Source organism: Lynx canadensis, chromosome C1 (genome assembly GCF_007474595.2).
Source record: "Lynx canadensis isolate LIC74 chromosome C1, mLynCan4.pri.v2, whole genome shotgun sequence".
Lineage (NCBI taxonomy): Eukaryota > Metazoa > Chordata > Mammalia > Carnivora > Felidae > Lynx > Lynx canadensis.
In genome coordinates, this window is record NC_044310.1 from 176,316,024 (window position 1) to 176,341,006 (window position 24,983).

The 24,983-nt window shown below is 35.6% G+C and overlaps 2 protein-coding genes across 3 annotated transcripts in view; one reads left to right on the forward strand and one right to left on the reverse strand.

Annotated features, from left to right (window-relative positions):
* ANKAR (ankyrin and armadillo repeat containing) overlaps positions 1–18,449 on the forward strand; it is a 75,779-nt gene extending 57,330 nt beyond the window's left edge. Inside the window, exons 17-23 of the mRNA XM_030325167.1 lie at positions 1,336–1,458; positions 8,199–8,357; positions 9,040–9,157; positions 11,798–11,907; positions 13,415–13,611; positions 16,405–16,451; positions 18,202–18,449. Coding sequence (XP_030181027.1) covers positions 1,336–1,458; positions 8,199–8,357; positions 9,040–9,157; positions 11,798–11,907; positions 13,415–13,611; positions 16,405–16,451; positions 18,202–18,449 — 1,002 coding nt within the window. The remainder of the gene's footprint in view (positions 1–1,335; positions 1,459–8,198; positions 8,358–9,039; positions 9,158–11,797; positions 11,908–13,414; positions 13,612–16,404; positions 16,452–18,201) is intronic.
* The window catches only part of OSGEPL1 (O-sialoglycoprotein endopeptidase like 1), a 32,390-nt gene that overhangs the window by 897 nt on the left and 6,510 nt on the right, over positions 1–24,983 (reverse strand). For both annotated transcript variants that reach the window (XM_032594453.1, XM_030325169.2), the window contains exons 4-8: positions 24,252–24,456; positions 24,027–24,175; positions 23,087–23,217; positions 22,892–22,963; positions 21,373–21,478 (exon numbers count right to left, since the gene is read on the reverse strand). In XM_032594453.1, coding sequence (XP_032450344.1) covers positions 21,400–21,478; positions 22,892–22,963; positions 23,087–23,217; positions 24,027–24,175; positions 24,252–24,456 — 636 coding nt within the window. In that variant the 3' untranslated portion in view covers positions 21,373–21,399. The remainder of the gene's footprint in view (positions 1–21,372; positions 21,479–22,891; positions 22,964–23,086; positions 23,218–24,026; positions 24,176–24,251; positions 24,457–24,983) is intronic.

Genomic DNA, 24,983 nt, shown 5'->3' on the forward strand with positions numbered 1-24,983 from the left:
GAGGATATGTGATTTATGTAGCAAAAATTCTCAAATTTAAGTGATTCCTGTCAATGTTAACCATCAAAACAGTCCTACCTCTACCAACGTGAACATTACAAATATCTTACAAGCTGTTTAAGAGTCATTCACTCTTCTATTTACTTCTAGTGAACTGCCTTTAATAAAATGACATTTGCATATATTCAAATCCTTTGGAGATTTATGACATCTAGAGTTGGCCAGGCAGGAAATTATAACAACAAAAAATACATTTTCTCTTCAAAATTAGGTATGAGTTCTGCTGGAAATGAGAAAACAGAAATATGTAAGCAAATACAGAATTATTTCTTTTAAGGAATGTGTTATCAGAAAAGATGTTAGAAGTTATGCAGCTTTTCTGGTTATGAAAGAGATTATTCTATTATAGGAGTTGATTAGGGAAACGGAAGGAACATATTCTTGCAATTTTTTGGCTTGAATTATATGAAAAACTACACTGACTTTCAAAGTACAAATAAATTTCAGAAGACCATGGAATTTGCCACATAAAAATACATTTTTATTTTAAAACATGCATTTTCATGTTTTAAACAGTTTACTTTTATTGTGCCCATCCATATTTCAGTATATGCTTTCAATGAGTTCTTCAACTTGTTAAAAACATAACATCAATACATTTCAATACTTTTCTTCAAATAAGATGCGATAGTAAACAAAATACTTTTGAAATAATAAGCATGCTGTTCAAATTCATAACATTTTTCATAGAAGTGCATAATGTAATCTTAAAAAACTTATCTTGAGTCCCGAAAATAAACAAAGTTCATTTACATCCTCCTAAAAGGCTTCAGAATGTGAATTAAATGACCCTGGAACTAGAGCAAAACTATTCTTCAGGACTACTTCCCAGTCTTGGGAATTTTTTCCTTAATTGATAGGCCTTCCATTGAAGCTTTAGAATTCAATGGTCAACAGCTAACAAGCAGTTCAAAACAGTTTTTTATTCCAGGCCAGGATTTAAAAAAAAAAAAAATTCTCTTTTAGATGTGGAAAGGATACAACTATGCACTTAAGATAATACCTCCTCACATTTCCTGCTGGCTCTGGTTGCTCCCCCCACCTCTCAAACGGAGCTTTGTGTTGGTGATGGCACACTTAGGAAGGATATTTTCCCAGCTGTTAAAAATTGCTAGGGACATTGCTTCGGACATTGTAAATGCCTCTCTATTATTAGAGAATTGGAATCAATGAATTACACAGTTGAATTAGTATATCCCATACAAATGTTTGTATAATGAAATATGTCATTTGACAAACCATGAGTGAAACATAAACTAATTTCTACATACTTAGGTTGAAGTGGCATTTTCCTTGGCATGCATTGTCCTAGGGAATGATCTGTTACAGAATGAATTACAAGAAAATGAAGGATTTAAGTATGCCGATGTCCTTCATCTTCTTCACTCACAAGATAAGGTAATGCTTTTACAAAATGTTAAAGCTCATGTAGAATGGTTTTTAGACCATATCCTCAAATTATGTCTTTTGCACAGCAATATTTAAATATATTACATAAGAAATGTAAAATCTCTTTGGTAGATCATTAGTTTGTAATAATGAAATATTGTTCCATATTTTTCATAGTTGACTTATTTCATCTTTGAAAGGTAGCAATTTTTTTTCTATCTATTTATTTATTTATTTATATTTTATATTTTATTTTTTATTTTAAAAAATTTACATCCAAATTAGTTAGCATATAGTGCAACGATGATTTCAGGAGTAGATTCCTTAGTGCCCCTTACCCATTTAGCCCATCTCCCCTCCCACAACCCCTCCTGTAACCCCCAGTTTGTTCTACATATTTATGAGTCTCTTATGTTTTGTACCCCTCCCTGTTTTTGTTATTTTTGTTTCCCTTCTCTTATGTTCATCTGTTTTGTCTCTTAAAGACCTCATATGAGTGAAGTCATATGATTTTTGTCTTTCTCTGACTGACTAATTTCACTCAGCATAATACTCTCCAATTCCATCCAATTCCATTCCATTCAAATTTCTTCACCGGATTATTTGTTTTTTGGGTGTTGAGTTTGATACGTTCTTTATAGATTTTGGATACTAACCCTTTATCTGATATGTCATTTACAAATATCCTCTCCCATTCTGTCGGTTGCCTTTCAGTTTTGCTGATTGTTTCCTTGTTGTGCAGAAGCTTTTTATTTTGATGAGGTCATAGTAGTTCATATTTGCTTTTGTTTCCCTTGCCTCCGGAGACATGTTGAGTAAGAAGTTGGTATGGCCAAGATCAAAAAGGTTTTTGCCTGCTTTCTCCTCTAGGATTTTAATGGCTTCCTGTCTTATATTGAGGTTTTTCAATCATTTCGGGTTTATTTTTATGTATGGTGTAAGAAAGAGGTGCAGGTTCATTCTTCTGCATGTCGCTGTCCAGTTTTCCCAGTACCACTTGCTGAAGAGACTGTCTTTATTCCATTGGATATTATTTCCCGCTTTGTCAAAGATTAGTTGGCCATTCATTTGTGGGTCCATTTCTGGGTTCTCTATTCTGTTCCATTGATCTGAGTGTCTGTTCTTGTGCCAGTACCATACTGTCTTGATGATTACAGCTTTGTAGTATAGCTTGAAGTCTGGGATTGTGATGCCTCCTGCTTTGGTTTTCTTTTTCAAGATTGCTTTGGCTATTCGGGGTCTTTTCTGGTTCCATACAAATTTTAGGATTATTTGTTCTAGCTCTGTGAAGAATGCTGGTGTTATTTTGATAGGCATTGCATTGAATATGTAGATTGCTTTGGGTAGTATCGACATTTTAACAATATTTGTTCTTCCTATCCAGGAGCATGGAATCTTTTTCCATTTTTTTTGTGTCTCCTTCAATTTCTTTCATAAGCTTTCTATAGTTTTCAGCATATAGATTTTGGTTAGATTTATTCCTAGGTATTTTATGGGTTTTTTTGTGCAACTGTAAATGGGATTGACTCCTTGATTTCTCTTTCTGTCACTTCATTGTTAGTGTATAGGAATGCAACCGATTTCTGTGCGTTGATTTTATATCCTGCAACTTGGCTGAATTCATGAATCAGTTCTAGCAGTTTTTTGGTGTAATCTTTTGGATTTTCCATATACAGTATCATGTCATCTGCAAAGACAGAAAGTTTGACCTCCTCCTGGCCGACCTGGATGCCTTTTTATTTGTGTTGTCTGGTTGCAGAGGCTAAGACTTCCAATACTATGTTGAATAACAGTGATGAGAATGGACATCCCTTCCTGACCTTAGGGGGAAAGCTCTCAGTTTTTCCCCATTAAGGATATTAGTGTTGGGTCATTCATATATGGTGTTTATGATCTCGAGGTATGTTCCTTCTATCCCTACTTTCTTGAGGGTTTTTATCAAGAAAGGCTGCTGTATTTTGTCAAATGCTTTTTCTGCATCTATTGAGAGGATCATATGGTTCTTGTCCTTTCTTTTATTGATGTGATGAATCACTTTAATTGTTTTGCAGATATTTAACGAGCCCTGAATCCCAGGTATAAATCCCACTTGGTCGTGGTGAATAATTTTTTTAATGTATTTTTGGAGCCGGTTGGCTAATATCTTGTTGAGGATTTTGCATCCATGTTCATCAGGGAAATGGGTCTATAGTTCTCCTTTTTAGTGGGGTCTCTGTCTGGGTTTGGAATCAAGGTAATGCTGGCTTCATAGAGTTTGGAAGTTTTCCTTCCATTTCTATTTTTTGGAACACCTTCAAGAGAATAGGTGTTAACTCTTCCTTAAGTGTTTGGTAGAATTCCCCTGGAAAGTCATCTGGCCCTGGACTCTTGTTTTTTGGCAGATTTTTGATTACTAATTCGATTTCCTTACTGGTTATGGGTCTGTTCAAATTTTCTATTTCTTCCTGTTTCAGTTTTTGTAGTGTATATGTTTCTAGGAATTTGTCCATTTCTTCCAGATTACCCATTTTATTGGCATATAATTGCTTACAATATTCTTTTATTATTGTTTTTATTTGGTTGTTGTGATCTCTCCTCTTTCATTCTTGATTTTATTCATTTGGGTCCTTTCTTTTTTTCTTTTTGATAAAACTGGCTAGTGGTTTATCAATTTTAATTCTTTTAAAGAACCAGCTTCTGATTTCATTGATCTGTTCTACTGGTTTTGTTGTTGTTGTTTATTTGTTTCAATAGCATTAATTTCTGCTCTAATCTTTGTTATTTCCTGTCTTCTGCTGGTTTGGGGTTTTATTTGCTGTTCTTTTCCCAGCTCCTTAAGGTGTAAGGTTAGGTTGTGTATCAGAGATCTTTCTTCCTTCTTTAGTAGGGTCTGGATTGCTATATACTTTCCTCTTATGACCTTTGCTGCATCCCAGAGGTTTTAGGTTGTGGTGTTATCATTTTCATTGACTTCCATATACTTTCTAATTTCCTCTTTAACTGCTTGGTTAGCCCATTCATTCTTTAGTAGGATGCTCTTCAGTCTCCAAGTATTTGTTACCTTTCCAAATTTTTTCTTGTGGTTGATTTCGAGTTTCATAGGGGTGTGGTCTGAAAATATGCATGGTATGATCTCGATCTTTTTGTACTTACTTAGGGCTGATTTGTGTCCCAGTATATGGTCTATTCTGGAGAACGTTCCATGTGCACTGGAGAAAAATGTATATTCTGCTGCTTTAGGAGGAAATGTTCTGAATATATGTTAAGTCCATCTGGTCCAGTGTGTCATTCAAAGCCATTGTTTCCTTGTTGATTTTTTGATTAGATATCTGTCCATTGCTGTGAGTGGGGTGTTGAAGTCTCCTACTATTATGGTATTACTATTGATGAGTTTGTGATTGTGATTAATTGATTTATATATTTGGGTGCTTCCACATTTGGTGGATAAATGTTTACAATTGTTAGGTCTTCTTAGTGGATAGACCCCTTGATTATGATATAATGCCCTGCTGCATCTCTTGATACAGTTGAAAGGTAGCAATTTTAATGCTTAGAGAGCCAATAAACAAATCTCTTCTGTCCTGGACGCATCAAAATTTTTCTTTTTGAAATTTTATGAAATTTGAAATTTTATGACCTTTCAACTCTCAGTCACCCACTATTCTAGTGGTGCTTCTCAAACTTTGTGATAAAGGAAAGCCTTCCCCCAGCAATCTGTAATGGGTAGGATAATTAAAACAACAAAAACTTTAAATTTTGCAATAATTTTAGGTTTTCCAAAATTTTGCAAAAATAGTAGAGTGTTCTAGCATATCCTTCATCCCACTTTCCTGGATGTCAACCAGCAATTAACATTGATACCATACTATTAACTAATCTGCAAACTTTATTTAAATTTTGCCAATTTTCTCAGCAGTGTCCTTTTTCTGTCCCAGAATGCAATCCAGGATCTCACATTACATCTATTTGTCATGTCCCTTTAGTTTCCTTCAATCTGTGAAACTCGGTCCTTTGTTTTTCATGATTTTACATGTCTTCCATGATTTTGACATTTTTGATGAGTCCACACCAGTTACTTTGTAGAATGCCCTTCAATTTGAGTTATCTGATGTTTTCTCATGATTAAATTGAGGTTATGCATTTTGGCAAGAATACCATAGAAATGATGTGGTCTTCTTCATTCACCTGCCTAGTGCATCATTTCAGGAGGTACATGGTGCTGTTATGTCTTATAACTGGCAATGTTAACTTTGGGTACTTGGTTAAGGTAGTATCTGCCATATTTCTCCACTGTAAAGTCACTGTACTTCCCTTTTTTAATAAGTATCTTAAGGTGAGACATTTTGAGCCTATGAAAATATTCTGTTTTGCATGTACTTTTGCTCAACAATTTTAGCATCTACTGATGCAGCAATGATTACTGTGGTATTTGGCTAACGACAATTTTTTTTAAAAGTTCTCCTTTTTTTTTTTTTAATCAAATTTATACTTAAATTCCAGTTAGTTAACATGCAGTGTACTATTAGTTTCAGGTGTACAATGTAGTGATTCATCACTTACGTACAACACCGGTCCTCACTACAAGTGCCCTCCTTAATCCCCATCATCTACTCAACCCATCTCCCCACCCACTTCCCTTCTCATCACGATCAGTTTGTTCTCTATAGTTAAGAGTCTGTTTCTTGGTTTGCCTCTCTCTTTTATTCCCCTCTATGTTTGTTTTACTTCTTAAATTCCACCTATGAGTGAAATCATATGGTATTTGCCTTTCTCTGACTGACTTATTTCGCTTAGCATACTACTTTCTAGCTCCATCCACATCCTTGCAAATGGCAAGATTCATTCTTTTTATGGCTGAGTAATATACCATTGTATATATACATATACACCACATCTTTATTCATTCATCAGGCAATGGACATTTGGGATCTTTACATAATTTGGCTGTTGTTGATAATACTGCCATAAACATCTTTCTAGATTTATTAGTTGGTATTTAACTATAAGGAAGAGCTGTTCCTTTTAAATTCGAATTCCCAGTTTTTGTAATCCTGATGTCAACCATTTTGTCGACTGTCATTGGTCCATGGGCCATACTTTGGATACCACTAACCCTAGAGAAATTTGAGAACTTTTGTTGTCTATAGTGCATTTAGCAATTAGGGAAGAAAACTGCCAACTGTCAGTTTTAGATTTGGGAGGAAGAAAAGAGGGCTATGGGGGAGAAATGAACTCAAAGCATTATTTATTAATATATAGATTTCTACTGTACTGTGGTATATGAAAAAATGGAGATGTGCTGCTGTAATAATATGGGGAATATAGGGTGAGGAGACTGAATTTGTGTCTGACTGACTCTTTAAGCCACCTTTCTTCTCTCTCTGTTCATTCCACATTTTATTCTCATTGCTCATTCCTCAGGGACACCCTTCTCCTTTTTCTTCTACTACTCATTCTGCTCTTAATCATTCTCCTTTTCTTCTCAGCCTGTTCCCACCTGCTTCATTCACTGGACCCTGTTCTTTTGTGTATTCCTAATACTTTTCTTCTTGCTTATGGCCAGGTGACTACTTTGTGTGTACATAATTTTTATTATGGAAAATTTCAAACACATACAGAATAAAAAAGTAGCACAATGAACTTAAATATTCCTATGACCCAGTTTCAGCACTTATCAATTCATGGCCAGTTTTATTTAATCTATATATCCACTTGCTCTTCCTATATTATTTTTCAAGAAAATCTCAGGCATCATATAATTTTATTGGTAAATATTTTAGTATGCACATATAGCACTTTTATGTAATGATTAACACCGAAAGAAGAAAACTCGCTAAGATTAATGGTTCTCTCTGTACTATACTGTTCAAGCAAAATATTAAAAATAAGATTTAGTGATAAAGTTCTATCTTTTGGGTCTTTCTGGAAGATCTACCATACTTGTTCATCTTTGGCAAGTGAACAGACTCTAAGAATTGGCTTTTGCTCTGTTTGCCAAGTCCCAGAAAATTAAAATGTGATTTTTAAATCATCTTTCTTTTGTCTCCCTCTTAGGATATAGTACAGAATTTTACAAATGAACTTATTTTGAGAGATGATAGAGACCATCCCACAATGCATAACATGTAATATATAGTATGCTATACAAGGAAGTTTTGACTTATCAAATTCTACTTTGAAATGTTGAAATGAAAATAAAAATAGGTTAAAACAAAAAAGTTGAGGGTTAGTGAAATTATGGAATTTCCTATTGCTGTTTAGGTATTTATTTGCACAATTATTAACATTCCCTCTGAATATGAAAATTACTTCTCTCTTCTCCCTGAAGCCACAACTTACTTCTCTATTTAATCTGTTCAATGACATCCTGGGTTGACTCTATTACCTGTTTTCCCCAATGATGTCATGTTTTACTCCCAGAGATAAGAATGTAATGTATTTGGATGGGCGAGAATTCAAAATCTGTTACCTTGAGTAACATAATAAATGAACTAAGTTAAAGATAATGCATGTGGGGCACTTGGGTGGCTCAGTCAGTTAAGTGTCTGACTCTTGATTTCAGTTCAGGTCATTGTCTCACCGTTCGTGAATTTGAGCTCTGCATCAAGCTTTGCACTAACAGCACAGAGCTTACTTGGGATTCTCTCTCCCTCTCTTTCTGCTGGCTCTCTCTCTCTCTCTTAAAAATAAATAAAAATAAATAAACCTAAAACCTGCCTTTTTGAGTTAAAAAAAGAAAAAAAGATAATGCATGTTTCTCCTATTTCTAGGATGTTTGTTTAAGAGCAGGCTATGCATTAACCCTTTTTGCCTTCAATAATCGCCTTCAACAATACTTAATATTGGAAAGTGGAATAATGACCATATCAATTTTTGAACCTTTTCTTGAATCAACAATTGAAACTGAGAAGGCAATGGCAGCATTTCAGGTACAAAACTGAAGTTAAAACTTCAAATCCATAAGTGTCTTTTTAGTCAAAAACTTGAAAATTAGAAAAAATTTTAATCTGGAAAAGTGTTTACTGATTTGTAAAATTTGCAGTATTTTTCACACCAGCCCTTTCCACCTCATAAAATCCCTGTTATTTATGAGGATATCTTCATTTTACCAGCACTTTTTGCCTTTGTACCTTACCTGATGCTTATAAGAACCCTGTCAGGTTGATGGGCAGATAGTATTATTTTTATCATCCACATATTACAGGCAGAAAAACATGGTAGTATCCAAGACATGTTTTCTAACTGCAGATCTTTACCTGATCACACTGGTTCTTCAACCCATGACAACTAGATGTATATGGGTTCTTCTTATTCTCTCTCTTCTTTTTCTAGCCTATAACATTTAGGAGAAATATTTTCTATGAACCCATACTTCAAGAATGGAAAACCTGCAAATATTGTAGGAAGAATGCAATGGCCTACCATGTTCACTGCAGTAATCAGATAGGGACAAGCACTCTAACTCACACCCCTGCCACTTGCTTTTCTTCTACTGAATAATACCAAATTACCCCTCTAACCTTCCTGAGAAGTAGCCAAAAAACATTAAAGCTTAATTAGAGAAGCCAAATAGAAAACATTCAATGATTCTATGCTTCTTTTTGTTTTCAGATTATTATATTAGCTAAAGTCATTATAGACATGGACCATATTACTTTGTCTGCAAGAGGTGTCACTATTTTAGTGGACAGTCTGTATTCAGTTCATTCTACCACTATTGTCTTGACAGGTAAGAAATAACTGGAAGGTAGTTACATAAAATAACTACATAAAACTATTTTCAAAAATAATTTTTTGTAATCTGAGCAATAATAAAATAATAAGCCTGATACTATGTCACATGGTTTGAAGAATGAGCTGGTACAAATCTACATGAACTCCACAGTAAGCCTACATGGAACAATGGGAGTCTACTCTGCACCCCAAAAAGCAGCAGGGTAACTCTGAACATGGCCTTTTTGATTTCTTACTTTTTCAAACCTCTAATTATTTTTTCCAGAAAGAAAATGAGAATTAAACTATGAGCTACCAACAACAAAGTTTACACACTGATTTATGAAAGTAATGGCAGATTTATACTGCTATACTTCTGTCTGGTTTTCTTTTGATCAACTGTTCACATTTTGCTAACATTTAAAGAGTTCCCTTTGTTGCTATGCAATATAGCAAAGCAAAATAGTCCAACAGAGTTCTTGGCACACTTAACGCTAGTTGTGTAACTGTATCTCCTCCAGAGCTAACTTTCAAAATTAATAATAAGCTAATTGACTTGATATATCACTTTTTTTTTTAAACGTTTATTTATTTTTGAGACAGAGAGAGACAGAGCATGAACAGGGGAGGGGCAGAGAGAGAGGGAGACACAGAATCTGAAACAGGCTCCAGGCTCTGAGCTGTCAGCACAGAGCCCGACGCGGGGCTCGAACTCACGGACCGTGAGATCATGACCTGAGCCGAAGTCGGACGCTTAACCGACTGAGCCACCCAGGCGCCCTGATAGATCACTCTCAACACAACATGAAACAGTATCAGGATGACAACCATGTGGAGTGACTACTACCAAAAAATAAATAGTTTTTTTGTTTGTTTGTTTGTTTGTTTGTTTTAACTGAAATGGATCATAGAAGGTAGGAAAGGAAATCATACTTGCTGCCATGGAATTATATTTTTACTTGAGATGGAAGGAAAATTCATGCAAACACAAACTTTCTGATGGAAACTAGGACAAAAACATGTTTAAAAGAAATTATTAAATACTTTTTATCTAAATAGCATTCTTAATTCAAGTCATAGTAATTCTATGGCTCTGAGAAACAACTGTAGTGGGTTTAAATTTTACTCCACAAACTCTTTTGTGCAAGAAATACCATATTATACTAGCTTTCACATATTGTCTCAGGCTGGTAGGAACTCAATCTCAAAAATTACTGGGCCTTTCTCTGCACTCCACCATCAGAGTCATATGCATCTCCAGAGTCTGGGGTATCTCAAGCAAAGCAGGATATTCAGGCTGCAGATATAATGTAAAATAAGTGTCGTGCTAAAGGTCTAAGTCATGGTTCCCAGAAGAAGCTCCAAAGGCACAGAAGTTTTGCAAAGACTAGGATTTCTGTTGCCAACTGTCCAGTTTTCCTATGTGCACTACATAACCATTCTCCACTCAAAGCTCCTGTTCCTATCATCTCCTTCTTAGTCTTAGAGTCTCTGACTGCCTCCATTTGTTCCCCATTTCTTACTCCTCATCTTCAGAGACACCTCTCTTCCTTTCTCCTTTTCACCTAAAATAATGCCTTCTATACACATAGATTTTAAAAATATATAAGCCTGAAAAAAAGGTTATCTTAAGACAATTTTTGCTCCAAGCCATACAACCCATCCCTCCCCATCCTGAAACAATAAATACAAAGGCCTTGGTTTATAAAGAAGGCCAGAAAAAAAAAAATACAAGATCAAAAACCCAATGAATACCTCAATAAAGTATCCATCCACATTTATATGGGTGGATGCCTTTATATCTTAAAATTTGTGTTGTACTTTTTCCAACACAGCGACAATATTGTGAAAGAATATCACATGAATGCTTTAAAAATAAAACACATATTTGAATGAAATGGTTGTAAGCTGGTAGCTGCACATTTATTTTATTACTGAATTACCTTATTTTCAACCCCCAAACATTTGTTTTTATGGCAAAAACTTCAATGATTTTAAGTTTAAGTTAGTAATACATTGCTTGGTTTTAAAATACCATTAAGCTCTTAACTCAAAGCAATCTGGACTACAAAGAGGACATACTAACTTTTTATGGTAGTTCAATCATTATGTTCATAGTCATTAAAAAAGTGCTAAACCTCAGGGGTGCCTGGGTGGCTCAGTTGGTTAAGCTTTCAGCTCATGTCATGATGCCATGGTTCATGAGATTGAGCCCCACATCAGGCTCTGTGCTGACAGCAGAGAGCTCTGAACACAGAGCTACTTGGGATTCTCTCCCTCCCTCCCTCTCTGCCCCTCCCCTGCTCATATGTGCTCTCTCTGTCTCTTAAAATAAATAAACTTAAAAAAATGTAAAAATGCTAAAGCTCAAAACAAAATATATTCTGAAGCCATGGGGATAAAAACCTCTGATTTTCAAAATTCCCCACTCTTAGATAAAGCTAATTAATTTTTACTGTTTGTGACAGAAAACCAAATCACAATTTGGGGGAAAAATTTCCACATTTAATATATACATGCTTCTTCTCAGATCTTCTTCATTAACAGAGATGTCTTGTGACTCAATCCTTTTTAACAATATGTGCAAATGAACAAAAGTACAGTATATCAGTTTATATCATTTAAATAACACAAGCATTTTTTTTCTTATTTGTAGGAAATTTAATAGCTAGCCTGGCTCATTCTAGAGCTGGTATTCCAGAAGCATTTGCCACATTAGGGACAATCCAACGGCTCTGCTATCATTTGTATTCAGAAAAAGAAGAGGTAAAAACAAAAGTCTTTCTATAATTGAATATTCTAAAAATGTAAGTTGCCTCTCACTTTTGTGGGCTAATTTCTCCACAGGTTAAGTATGTTATATAATAGTTCATGTTACTAATACAAAATTAGAGGAGTTTTCTAGTACAGTATCTGCCATCCACAATTCTGTTCCTACAACATGTGCACATTTAACTTCAATAACTTAAGATTCAATCTACAAATAAGTACACTGATGATATAGAAATTGGTAATAAAATATTTATAAAATCTCTCACAAAAACTGGTTAGTTACTAACCAGTGATATCACTAAGTCATTTCTATGATTATTTGGAATGCATGAAAATGGAATCCATTGGAGTTTTCCTTATCTGCCAAACAGGATTAGAGATGACAGTGTGAAGAAGGCTGGGCTGGCTGTAGTAGTGGTTTGCCTCTAAGTATTCCCCTGCACTTCCCCCCTCCAGGTCTAAGGTAGTGTTTCTCCAACTTCAGGGAATATAGGAATTACTTGGAAGACTTGTTACACCATAGATTGCTGGGCTCCATTCCCAGGGTTTCTGATTGAATATATCTGGTATAGGCCCTACAATGTGCATTTCTAACAAGTTCCTAGAAGCTGAAACTGATGGATAGGGACCATACACTGAGAACCACTGTTCAAGGTATGGAAGTTATATGGGCATATAAAGCAGTCAGATGCCAATGTAGAGACCAGTATATGAATCCTCTGTTACCCGGGATGTGTGTGGTTTTTGTTCATTCTATGACAGTTCTTAGGCCACCACTAACAGATTTTCTAAGAACTGCCCAGGAATATAATTTAATTAATCATATGAGTAACTTAATTACTTCAGGGTCACAGACTGAGGGTATTCCCTTTAAGAAAGGAAAGATCTACTTTTTCTGTTTTTGCCAGTGGAAAATTGAATTGCTTTCCTGAGTGTCTTATTTTAAACTTGTTTTTATCTTATCGTCTCTTATCTGGTTTCCTATTATAATCAACTGAGCTGTTTTAAAAAATTCCAGTGTCCAGACTGCACTCCAAAATAATTAAATCAGATCTTCTAGGGTTGGTACCTAGGCACGAGTAATTTTCATAACTATCAAGGGGATTCCAATGCACAATCAAGACTGAGACCCACTGTCCTATTTCAAACTCAATGGTTCTTACTGGCTGCATATTAGAATCACCTGTGGCACTTTTAAGAAACAATACAAATGCCCAGATTCTACCCCCAAGCGAGTCTGATTCAGTTGGTGGGTTTTTGTTGTTGTTGTTTTTAACTGCTGGCGATTCTAAAATGCAGTCCGGACTGAGAACAACTACTAGTAATTAGTGGCAGTTGACATCTCTCTCTCTGAAAACATCGTTGTTATGCGTCCATGTATAGATTGCCATTGGTTGACACACGTTTGTTAAACACAGCTGCAAAGACTTTCTTAGGAAATGTTTAATGAGAATATGTGTTAGATGTTTTAGCTCAATGGAGGAACTGTTTCTTCACTTAGGTTCGCACAGCTTGCTCCTGTGCTCTTGGCTACTTAACTTACAACGCAAGTGCTTTCCGCATCCTATTAAAGGAATGCAGAAATAAGCCTAATCAGTTCCTTCGATTAACAAATAATATCAGCAGAGATGCAAGTATTAACCCAGCATTTCTAAAGGAATTTCAGATGCAACAGCGAGTGGGACTTCCTGCATTAAGGTATTGTGTCTGTATTTGTGAAGTTGAAATTATCGATAAAGGAACTTGTAAGAAAGTTTAAGGAAGCTCAAACAAGGGGAACTATTTTTGTGCCTTGTATACCAAGAGATAAACTTCATTCTAAATGTCCACTGCCAAAGCCTGTTTTAATTCTGATTTTGCAACAGAACTTCTTGTGCCGGCATGAACACAACCAGATCTTGGGGATCCTGTTTGGCCAAGATTATTCACATTTCAGAAAGCTTTTTGGGATTCTGGTTGCCTCCAAGTCTGATCCAGGAAGCCATTTTGGGGATATACTTGAGAGATTTGAGCTGACCAGGAATACCACCATGACCTTGGCATCAGATGGGACTTTGGAACCTGATTCAAAGTTAGGCCAGACTCCCAGGATAGAAACAGCTAAATCAGACTCGGTGACTGGAGTTATGGCAAAGTCTGAAAGGCATTTATTTACTTGGAGGATTTTGCTTCAGTGTTATAGTTTCATTATAGCTTAAGCTTCTGCAAAAGGGAGAGGAGAATCTCCTTAGAATGGATACATTTTCTTTTCTTTAGTAGATGTAGCTGCATTACAAGTCTCTGCAACTAGCACTATTTATGTGTAGGAAACAGAACTATTCAAGGTACAGTATTAACTCTATAACAATAGAAAAGAATAAGATCCAATACATCATGGTTCTATAAACCAATTTTTAGTACATCTTCATTTTAAGTCTTTGAAAAACTGAAAACCCAAAACTGAGTACCTAATTTTATATAATAAGCCAGGGAAATCTAAATTAAATTGCTATAATTGACATTTTTAAAAAAAAATTTTAATGTTTATTTATTTTTGAGACATAGAACATGAACGGGGGAGGTTTAGAGAAAAGGAGACACAGCATCCAAAGCAGGCTCCAGGCTCTGAGCTGTCAGCACAGAGCCCGACGCAGGGCTCGAACTCAGGGACTGTGAGATCATGACCTGAGCCGAAGTCAGATGCTTAACCAACTGAGCCACCCAGGCACCCCTATAATTGACATTGTTAAAAATAATATTTACTGGCTCAAAAATCAATTTAGGATAAATAATGAAAAGTATTATTTTACACAGTAACTCCCCCAACTAGCCTACATAGCAACTTTTTGGGAATTACAAAAAGATGTCCCTTCCTTGGGTACTTTACTGTCATCTACTGGAAAACAGGTGTAAAAACCATACCAATCTACAGTGACCGAGGATGAATGGCAGCCCCTGGAGCTGTGAACACCCAACTTTTAGGATTCTACATGTGCTACCGAAGCAAGCACCCAACTTTTAGGATTGTAAGTAGTGACCAGTGGTCAGTAAACTTGTAAGAATGATTAGCAGGTGAGGTGAAGCTAGTAAGCAAATAATAATTACTCCCATAACTAACAGTGTTAAGAACTCTCCTTAGAGTATTTATATGGGCTATTCCCTTTAATTTTCATAACAACTCAGTGAATGAGTTTGGTTAAATGAAACTATAGGAAATGTGCTAAAAGATTATTAAAATCAGTTTGGAAACTTTGGGATAGACAATACCCTTCCACAAAATATTCCTTGATACCACTACTGGAAAGTATAATGATTGTGGTTGGGATCATGATAGCATTTTTTTGGTGTACATATCACTTCTCTATTCCCATGCCCCCATCCAGCCCCAAGAGTAGCAGATTAGAAAAGTCTTTGTATATGGAAATTTTGAAATATGGAGAGACATAATTTTACTGGTGTTAACTGAACCTGTATGGAAACACTCTGAGCCAACATGCTAGCCTAAATGTTACCCTGTAGCCATCAAGTTGGCATATGGACAGATTGAAGCCTATGCCTCATTAAAGTGGACAGCAGCAAATGTTCCTCATCAAATTGGCCAGTTATACATTTGTGATAACCACCTTTAATATATTAGCTTTAGGCAAGACTTAAATATTATTACCAGGGAAATTCTGTAACTATGTTACACATACAGGGTGATGATTTAAAATAATTGCTTTTAGGGGTGCCTGGATGGCTCAGTCGGTTAAGCGTCTGACTTCAACTCAGGTCACGATCTCGCGGTCCGTGGGTTTGAGCCCCGTGTCGGGCTCTGGGCTGATGGCTCAGAGCCTGGAGCCTGCTTCCGATTCTGTGTCTCCCTCTCTCTCTGCCCCTCCCCCGTTCATGCTCTGTCTCTCTCTGTCTCAAAAATAAATAAACGTTAAAAAATAAATAAATAAAAAATAAAATAATTGCTTTTAAATCCCTACACACACACACACACACACACACACACCCCTATATTAACTAGGTACACCTTGTTTGGCTTGAAACACTTCATTGGTAAACCATTGCTTTGAAAATAAAGTTTAAATTTTGTGGTATTCTTAATAGCTAAAATGACCTTTCTCCAACCTATCTTCCATCATATATCTCTAGATACCTTTAATTCCAACCATGCTAGACTACTTAGTATTCTCTGAACATGCCATGCTGTTTTATAGTACTGTAATTTTTCATATCCTATTCCCTCTGTCTCATTCATTTGAAGACCTATTTTCTTCAAAACCTAGCTGAAGTGTCTCTTTTCCCATGAAGTTTTCACTGATCACTTCAAGCAGATTTAACGTTCCAAATGTTTGAGTGATAAGTGGGTAAATGAGTGACTGAATATAAAATACCTACAGGTAACATGCATAGTTAGTACAGGTAACATATAAATTAGGCCACTGGGTATGGAATTTATTGCCTGGGTGTACTAAAGTCTTTATATATTCCTAGTTTTTGTGATACATGTTTTCCTTTTAGTCTAGAGAAAAATGGAGGACCATCCATAACTCCTGTCTTTAAGAAAGGTAATTGATTTTTCTTTCATCTCTGAGGTACCTCCTAGATGTGACACTTTACAATTCTGTGTTCCATTTCTAAAAATTCAAACTGTAGAGGTTTACCCCCTAAAAAGTTTACCTGTAAACTCTGCTTTTGTCATTCTGTATACTTAAAATACCTTCCCATTTATAAGACCATGTTAATCATTTCTTTCAAGGCCTTTCCTACTATATCACTTGACATAAATCCTTCTCTGTTTGCTTTTTCTCATAAGCCATGCATAGAAATAGGTCATTATTGAAACAACATGTAAGTATGGCTTAAATTACAATATTTCTATTGTTTTGTTTCATGTACAACTTATCTGTGGGTTCTTAGGGCAGAGATCACATTTTTTCCACTGATTACAGTTTTTTTTAATTTTTTTTTTTTTCAACGTTTATTTATTTTTGGGACAGAGAGAGACAGAGCATGAACAGGGGAGGGGCAGAGAGAGAGGGAGACACAGAATCGGAAGCAGGCTCCAGGCTCTGAGCCATCAGCCCAGAGCCCGACGCGGGGCTCGAACTCACGGACCGCGAGATCGTGACCTGGCTGAAGTCGGACGCTTAACCGACTGCGCCACCCAGGCGCCCCTCTACAGTTTTATATATATTTGGCAGATGATGGCTGAGTGACTTAGGCCTGTAAAATCAGAGCCCAGATCTTATAAGGTTACTATTAGATATGAAAGAGGGAAAAGAGGGGCGCCTGGGTGGCGCAGTCGGTTAAGCGTCCGACTTCAGCCAGGTCACGATCTCGCGGTCCGTGAGTTCGAGCCCCGCGTCGGGCTCTGGGCTGATGGCTCAGAGCCTGGAGCCTGCTTCCGATTCTGTGTCTCCCTCTCTCTCTGCCCCTCCCCTGTTCATGCTCTGTCTCTCTCTGTCCCAAAAATAAATAAACGTTGAAAAAAAAAAATTAAAAAAAAAAAAAAGAGGGAAAAGAAATTTACTTTTTTATTTCATTTATATACTTAGTGCTTGTTCATGTGTGTTTAGTGTAGGACCAATATCAGCCTTGGTATATTATCCTATAATCAAAAGCAAGGATAGAACCATTCAAAAGTCACAATCAGTTTGTAGGTGTCACAAATGGAAAGGGAGAGAAAAAAAGAGAATACAAGGACAAGAGAGAACTTCACTTCTTCAGGGAGTTTCTGAGGAAACCTAGATGTGTGGGGGAGGCTATATTTCTGAATATCATGGGTAGAAGAATATTTTTTGTATAGCTTCTTTAGTGTAAGAGTAATTTACATAAAGGAATAAAGTCAATCCCATTTTTTTCTTCACTTTAATATTGGTTTCTAAATAGCAATCTGTGTACCAATAATGGTCTGATAATGTTTTCACGGGTTTATGATAACATAAGAAAAAATAAGGACAATATAGCAAGTTTCTGATAAAGTTAATTTCATTCAATATTAAATGTGTCATTTTGAGATAGCGCCTTTTATAGTTTCTTTTGGGTATTAAAATATCTCTTGTTTTATAAAATTGTGTTGCTATTTGTTCTTTTATTAGTCTCAACTTGGCATAATAACAAGCTGGAACCATATTTTGGCCCCCACAAATTTTTGCACTCTGACATCCACAAGTCTGGAAGCTACTGATCCATTCTCTTACTATGTTTTAGTGATTTGGACAGAATAGAACTATACAGAACCAAGACCAATGAGAATGTATCTAGGGCTCTTGGGCTTAAGAAAGAGACATTTAATTGTGCCTCTCTCATTTTTAGGGAAAGAGCACCGAAGAAAATTAAAACCTAAAATTCAACCAAGAGATTCTTTGACTTTGATACCTCCTGTAACAAATTTCATGGGACTCTTCAACACAACAAAAAAGACCACTGTTTCTCACAATGTTTTTTCCTTTTCATCTGCAACTTCATCAGATATCACAGAAGTATCAAGACCAAGAATAGTGTTCTTGAGCCAACTAGGGAAACATGTGCAGAAAGCTAATCCAGAGCCTACTGAAGGCTAATAAAAGCATTAGAATGAACGTATAGAAGAATTCCTGAGCAATCTTTTTAATTTTTTTTTTTTTAAGATTTTAAGTAATCTCTATATCCAACATGGGGCTCAACCTCACCACCCTGAGACCAAGAGTCACATGCTCTACTGACTGAGCCATCCAGATGCCCCCCAATTTTTTTACCTTTAATTTTAATCTAATTGTGGTAAAAAACATATAACATAACTGAGTAAACAGAGTATTTCAGCGAATTGCCTTTTACCTGTACTATTAGCTAACTTTGGTAAATATGCTTGCCCATATAGAGTTCAACGTTTTTCCCTTCCTTTTCCTTTTCACCTTTTCCCTTCTTTCCCTTCCTTCCTTCCCTCTGGCCAAGTACTTATTGAGAGGCCTACAGATATGGAATGTTTCTAAAAATTGCTTTTTCTTTATCTGTAGTTTCTCTTATTTATATCATGAACTCAATGTTAACAAGTATGCTTGTATTGAAGCACCCGTAGCAGTTTTGATACTTAAAAATTTTAAGAACTTAGATTATAGATATCCCCATTTTATAATATTTGTGACAGCGGGAAGAAATTTTGGTCAATTTCTTTCCATAGTTTATATGCACTCTGATTGTGTTAGCCACAGGAAATACTGATACTGCTTCTTTGTGAATTCAGGTTCATATGATACAGAATACAAATTTAAATGAAAACTGTGAATTCACAAACTAATAGTTTCTTCCAAATAATATTTACAAACCAATTCTATCATAGCTATACTTCAACAGCAAAGAATACAAAGTTGTATAAATATTGACTGTTTCTATATGTTCCCTCATATAAAGTATATTTTTTTATTCTCGAATGGATGATCCAAAAGCAGTATTCTATGATTATAATTCTTAAAAAAAAAAAAAAAAAAAAGGAATTACTTATGGAATTTCCCAAGAAAGAGGTCACCTTAAGGCAGGATTAAAGTAAGAAATCTTTTCATTTTCGATTTTTATCCTTACCCCCTAGTTTCTGAACAAAGCAAGTCTTTGAGTAGAAAGCTAACAACCTGGTCCAGTATGGATGATGTGACATAACTCTTTACTGGTAAAATCTCTCAAAGGACATTAAAGTCAGCAGCATCATCTTTATGTTCAAAGCACAGGACATTTAGTTACTTTAATCTAGGCAGAAAAAAAGTGATAAACTGGTATAAAGATTCAAAATCAGAGGAAATTATCTAAAAACAAAACCAAAAACCTTTACATTTCATTTACTTTCATTGATTAAATACAATTTCTAAAATAATGGATATAAGGGGCGCCTGGGTGGCACAGTCGGTTAAGTGTCCGACTTCAGCCAGGTCACGATCTCGCAGTCCGGAAGTTCGAGCCCCGTGTCAGGCTCTGGGCTGATGGCTCAGAGCCTGGAGCCTGTTTCCGATTCTGTGTCTCCCTCTCTCTGCCCCTCCCCCGTTCATGCTCTGTCTCTCTCTGTCCCAAAAATAAATAAACGTTGAAAAAAAAAAAATTTTTTTTTTTTTTTTAAAATAATGGATATAAATATATGTGGTCAACTAAAAAGTACAGTACACACTAGAAGGATTACTTAAAATCTCAGATGGGTTTTAAGAAATGTATAGATATCCCAATTGCTCCAGGGAATATACGTAATAACATATATTTTCATAATTAATAACATGCATTCTGTTAGAGTCACCTTTTGTCTTCATTTAGAATTCTCTGATTTGACATGACTTTGACCTGGCTACATTTCTAAAATTTCTCTCTCATTAGTAAAGTTAGGCTAATGTTTCAGCAGGAGTCAAAAAAATAGCTTCTACTGGTAACCACCTTTTTGCCAGGGGTGAGGGTAGGGGCAGGGTACACAGAAAATGGGTGAAATAAGTGAAGGTGATTAAGAGGTACAGACTTCCAATTATAAGATAAATTTGTCAGGGGATGAAAAGTACAGCCTAGAGAATATAGTCAATAATACTGTAATAACTTTGTATGGTACAGATGGTAAAACTATACTTATCATGGTGTCATAATACATATCGATGTTGAATCACTATGTTGTACACCTCAAATTAACATAATATTGTATGTCAATTACAGTTCAATTAAAAATAAATAAATTTAGGGGCACCTGGGTGGCTCAGCTGGTTAAGCGTTCAACTCTTGATTTCGGCTCAGGTCATGATCATAGGGTTGTGGGATTGAGACCCACGTTGAGGTCTGTGCTGGATATGGAGCCTGCTTAAGATTCTCTCTCTCCCTCTCCCTCTGCCCCTCCCCAACTCACACGTGTGCTCTTAAATAAATAAATATATTTAATAAAATAAAATAAATAGAATATAGTGTAAAAAAATAGCTTTTAGGGGCGCCTGGGTGGCGCAGTCGGCTAAGCGCCCGACATCAGCCAGGTCACGATCTTGCGGTCCATGAGTTCGAGCCCTGCGTCAGGCTCTGGGCTGATGGCTCGGAGCCTGGAGCCTGTTTCCGATTCTGTGTCTCCCTCTCTCTCTGCCCCTCCCCCGTTCATGCTCTGTCTCTCTCTGTCCCAAAAATAAATAAAAACGTTGAAAAAAAAAATTAAAAAAAAAAAAAAAGCTTTTAGTATCCTGATATGAGAAGATAGAAAGATCTAGGCCTGTATAATATGGGGCCAGGATTTAACAGAATCATTGTATATCGTCCAAGGTTTTCTTTCTACCTACCAATAGCAGTACATTCTTTTCCCCACAAGATGTTTAATTTACTTTTGATAATAAAAAACCTATACTACCTTATAAGACTATAACATATTATTTGTCTCTCAGAAGACCAGGTTAAACATCAAATATAAGAAAAGGAATAACATAAGAAAGTCTTGATGAACAATTAATATTATGTATCTTCCACAATTTGATATACAAAAAAAATCACAACTTAATGTTGAAATCCTACCTTAAGAGATTGTTTGAAAAGCAAAAATCAAATCTTCAATTTTAATCGTGGTACTTTTATGGCAGCTTCTCCAACTTCTTTTGATATATCTACTCCAAGAGGACATCTGCATCACAATCAGGTAAATCATATTATTTCAAATATTTGCATCCTGATCTGTCACTATTTGCTTTGAATTCTGACAAACAGTATACATATCTAATGTACAGTTAATCATATGTGATGATGGTTCTTGAATATAAATACAGCAGGAATAATGGGTGAAGAAAAGGCCAGTTTCTTTAACAAGAACTCTAAATTTCGTAATTTTTTAAACCACTTTGAGGTATAGTTGACATGTGAAAGGCTATACATCTTTAATGTATACAATTCAATGAGTTTGAGGATTGAGAAGTTTTTGAAAGAAATAGTTCTACTCTCACTGTAAATAAATAAAAACTTGAAATAAAAAACAACAACAAAAATACCTTATAATTCTCTACAAAGCTGAAAGGGTAAAAACAGTTCACCATACAGCTAAAGTCAAATCTACATCCATTCCTACTTTAGAAATTCTCCAGGTTTTTACTGATTCTTCTTTGAGGTTTCAAAAGCTGGGTTGTTTCTTTTTCCACCTTCCTCTGTCGCTACCGGCAGGAGAGGTCTTAGATCCAACCCTCTTTCTCTGTGCTTTCCCAGTAAATAATTTTGGCCTCAGATTTCTGCTTTTTAGCAACGTTGCCCAATGTAAGGCTTCAACTGGACCCTAATGTGAAAAAAGTCATCACCTCCAGCCTCAACACTGCCACAAGAAGGCAACACTGGATCAGACATTATATTCTACCTGAGGGTAGGCCATCATCATAGGAGATTCCTTCTGACACAACTAATTAAACTCTGTTCGTTTATAGTCTTAATACTCTGTGGTTCATGTAGCAATAGTTATGGACTAAAATACTGAAAAGTTTTAAAACATTAAATGAAATCATATGGAAAATAGAATTATAGATTATGAAACATAATCATCCTTTACTATTTTTACTATTCCAGAAATAACTTAGACCAGAACTTGATAACAAATTGAAACACTGTGCTATTCTTTGGAACTCTGATTTGGTAGAGGAAATAAGGCTTTCAGAAAGTAGCTATCTCTTGGCCATTTTTCAGCTGCCTGTGGAGGAACATACTCACAACCCAGTCTCAGACCTGACTGCTTTTTACACATTTTTCTGAAGTTTCCCAGCATACCAGCTGGTCCTGAGATTGCTTTGATATTACAAAAGTCCAGGCCATGGACATGGTTTCCATTCTGCTAGTAAATGAGGGTATTCATCATCCCTACCCACCCACCTATTTCTAACCTATGATTTGTCAAAATGTTTATGATTTGATACTGTAGCAAAAATATTTATTAAGAAATTTCATGAAATAATATAATCTTTATTCAGGTACCACCAGAATATTGATGAAAACCTCATATATAAAAGGCTTTGAATTTTATACTGCAACTTGCATAGAGATTATAAACGGTACTACATACTTTGGTTCATAGCGGATGCCTTCTGTGTTGTGTAAAATGCCCAAGCCAGCACGCAATCTTTCAATACCATTCCTAAATAAGAATCATTAAAATAAAATAAATAGACCAGGGTTTAAAGGAAGAAGACTTAACATGATGAAATAGAAATTAATATTTACATAATTATGAGTGAAGCACATATATCCTGTGGCTTACCATGCGATCATAATGCCATTGTCAGTGCACAGTCTGGGAGGAGGACATAACAAAGTGCATTGTGTTGCATTTGTTACAATTTCCAGAGCTTTTCGGATATATAGGTTACTTGCAACGCCTCCAGATACAACCTGAAGGAATTGGGAAGACCCAAATCAACAAATACTACATAAGGATATGAGCCAAACTGTTAGCTAAACCTGGGGAAAATACAAGCATTATACAATAAGAAAATATTACATTTTGATAGGTGGGGAACAGGCAAGTGATATAGCTATATGATAAAAATTTGGAGGAAAAGAAAATCAATAATTTCAATACCAGCATCACTATTATTTTTATATATATTCTTCTAACATTTTTCTAATTATAATCATAGTACAACAATATGTTAGACCCTGTTGTTTTTACTTATAAGCATTTTTTTCATTTTATATTATTCTTAAAAAGCTATTACCTTTGATATTCACATAATATTCTATTTTGTGAATCTACCATCATTTAAATATTTTCTCATTTTATAAGTTTCAAAAGGATGAAGTTTAAGATACAGTTAAACAGGAAGTTTACCAAGGCTTACATGCAGATTTAAATGGATTTCATCAAAGGAACATAAATTTCAAGGAAACTAGCTTATTTTTCTAAAATAAGAGTAACAGTTACTGTATTTCATTTCTTATTGCAAACCCACTTTTAAATTCATTAAGAGGCAGCCTTGGAGTTTTTTGCCACACAGTCTATAAAGATGTCCCATAAAGCTGACATAGAAGCTGTACGAGAAATGGCTGTTAGTTTTTATTCTGCATAATTTCATTCTGTCAGGGCTAGCACAGGACATAAAGATATCATATTCTATGCACAGGATCAATTAAGTACCTAGAAGAAAAATAACATACTATAAAGTGTTACTATTATTGTTAGAGGCGATAACAAAACTTACCAGCACTGCATTACTTTGAGATAACAAATCTCTCTGCTTGCAAAACAGAATGGCACGATGTGTTCTTTTTGCAATGTGGCATGCTGTTGTGTGCTGTACTGCAGCAGCAATGTGTGCAGCTGAAGACAGGATTTGCCCCTTCTGGATCCCTGCAGAAATGAATAGGTGTTTTTAGGCACAATCCAGGATTACTTATTTTTCCAACTCTACAAATTAGAAATATACCTTCCTCTTTTTCCTTTTGTGTTATTATCTTATCAATAACATGTTGAAGTCCAGTAAAAGAAAAATCACAATTTTTAGCTCGTTGCATGGGAGGTTTGAAATCAAAATGCAGTTTATTTCCTTGTTTGGCCAAATGTTCTATAGCTTTCCCACCACTCATGGTAGAGCACTCGGGATGTTTTATCAAAGAAAGTCTTCTTGCTACCTTTCAAAAACAAACAAAAATTTTGTAATGAGTCATAAAATGGCTCATTGTGAAACCAAGGTACAAAGGAAATGAAATTTACTAAAACAAAACAAAACAAAACTGGATGAATAAGACATGCTATACTTGTACAAATATGGACTATAGCTAGCAAGCCAGTAAAGACAGACTTACTCCTGACAACCTTATCAATAGTGGCCAATCACTGCTTCCCTATCTACCCCTGCTCTTCTATTGGGGATGAAAAACAAGTTTGAAGTTCACAATGACCGCTTAATGATAAACTTCAAATATTAGAACCTGCCCATTTCTTCTAATCATTTCTGCTGTTGGCAGCAGGATTTTTGCATATAGCAGTAGGCTCTGTACAATCCAGAAACAAAGAAAAAAGAAACCTGCTTGGTAGTGGTGTCAACAACTGTGATGTTTAATCACAAAACTTTGTGCATCTTTAATGTCTTTATGTTATCTTTATGTATCTTATTTCACATTTTTATAGTACTTTACTTGGCAATTTCTTTCACGTC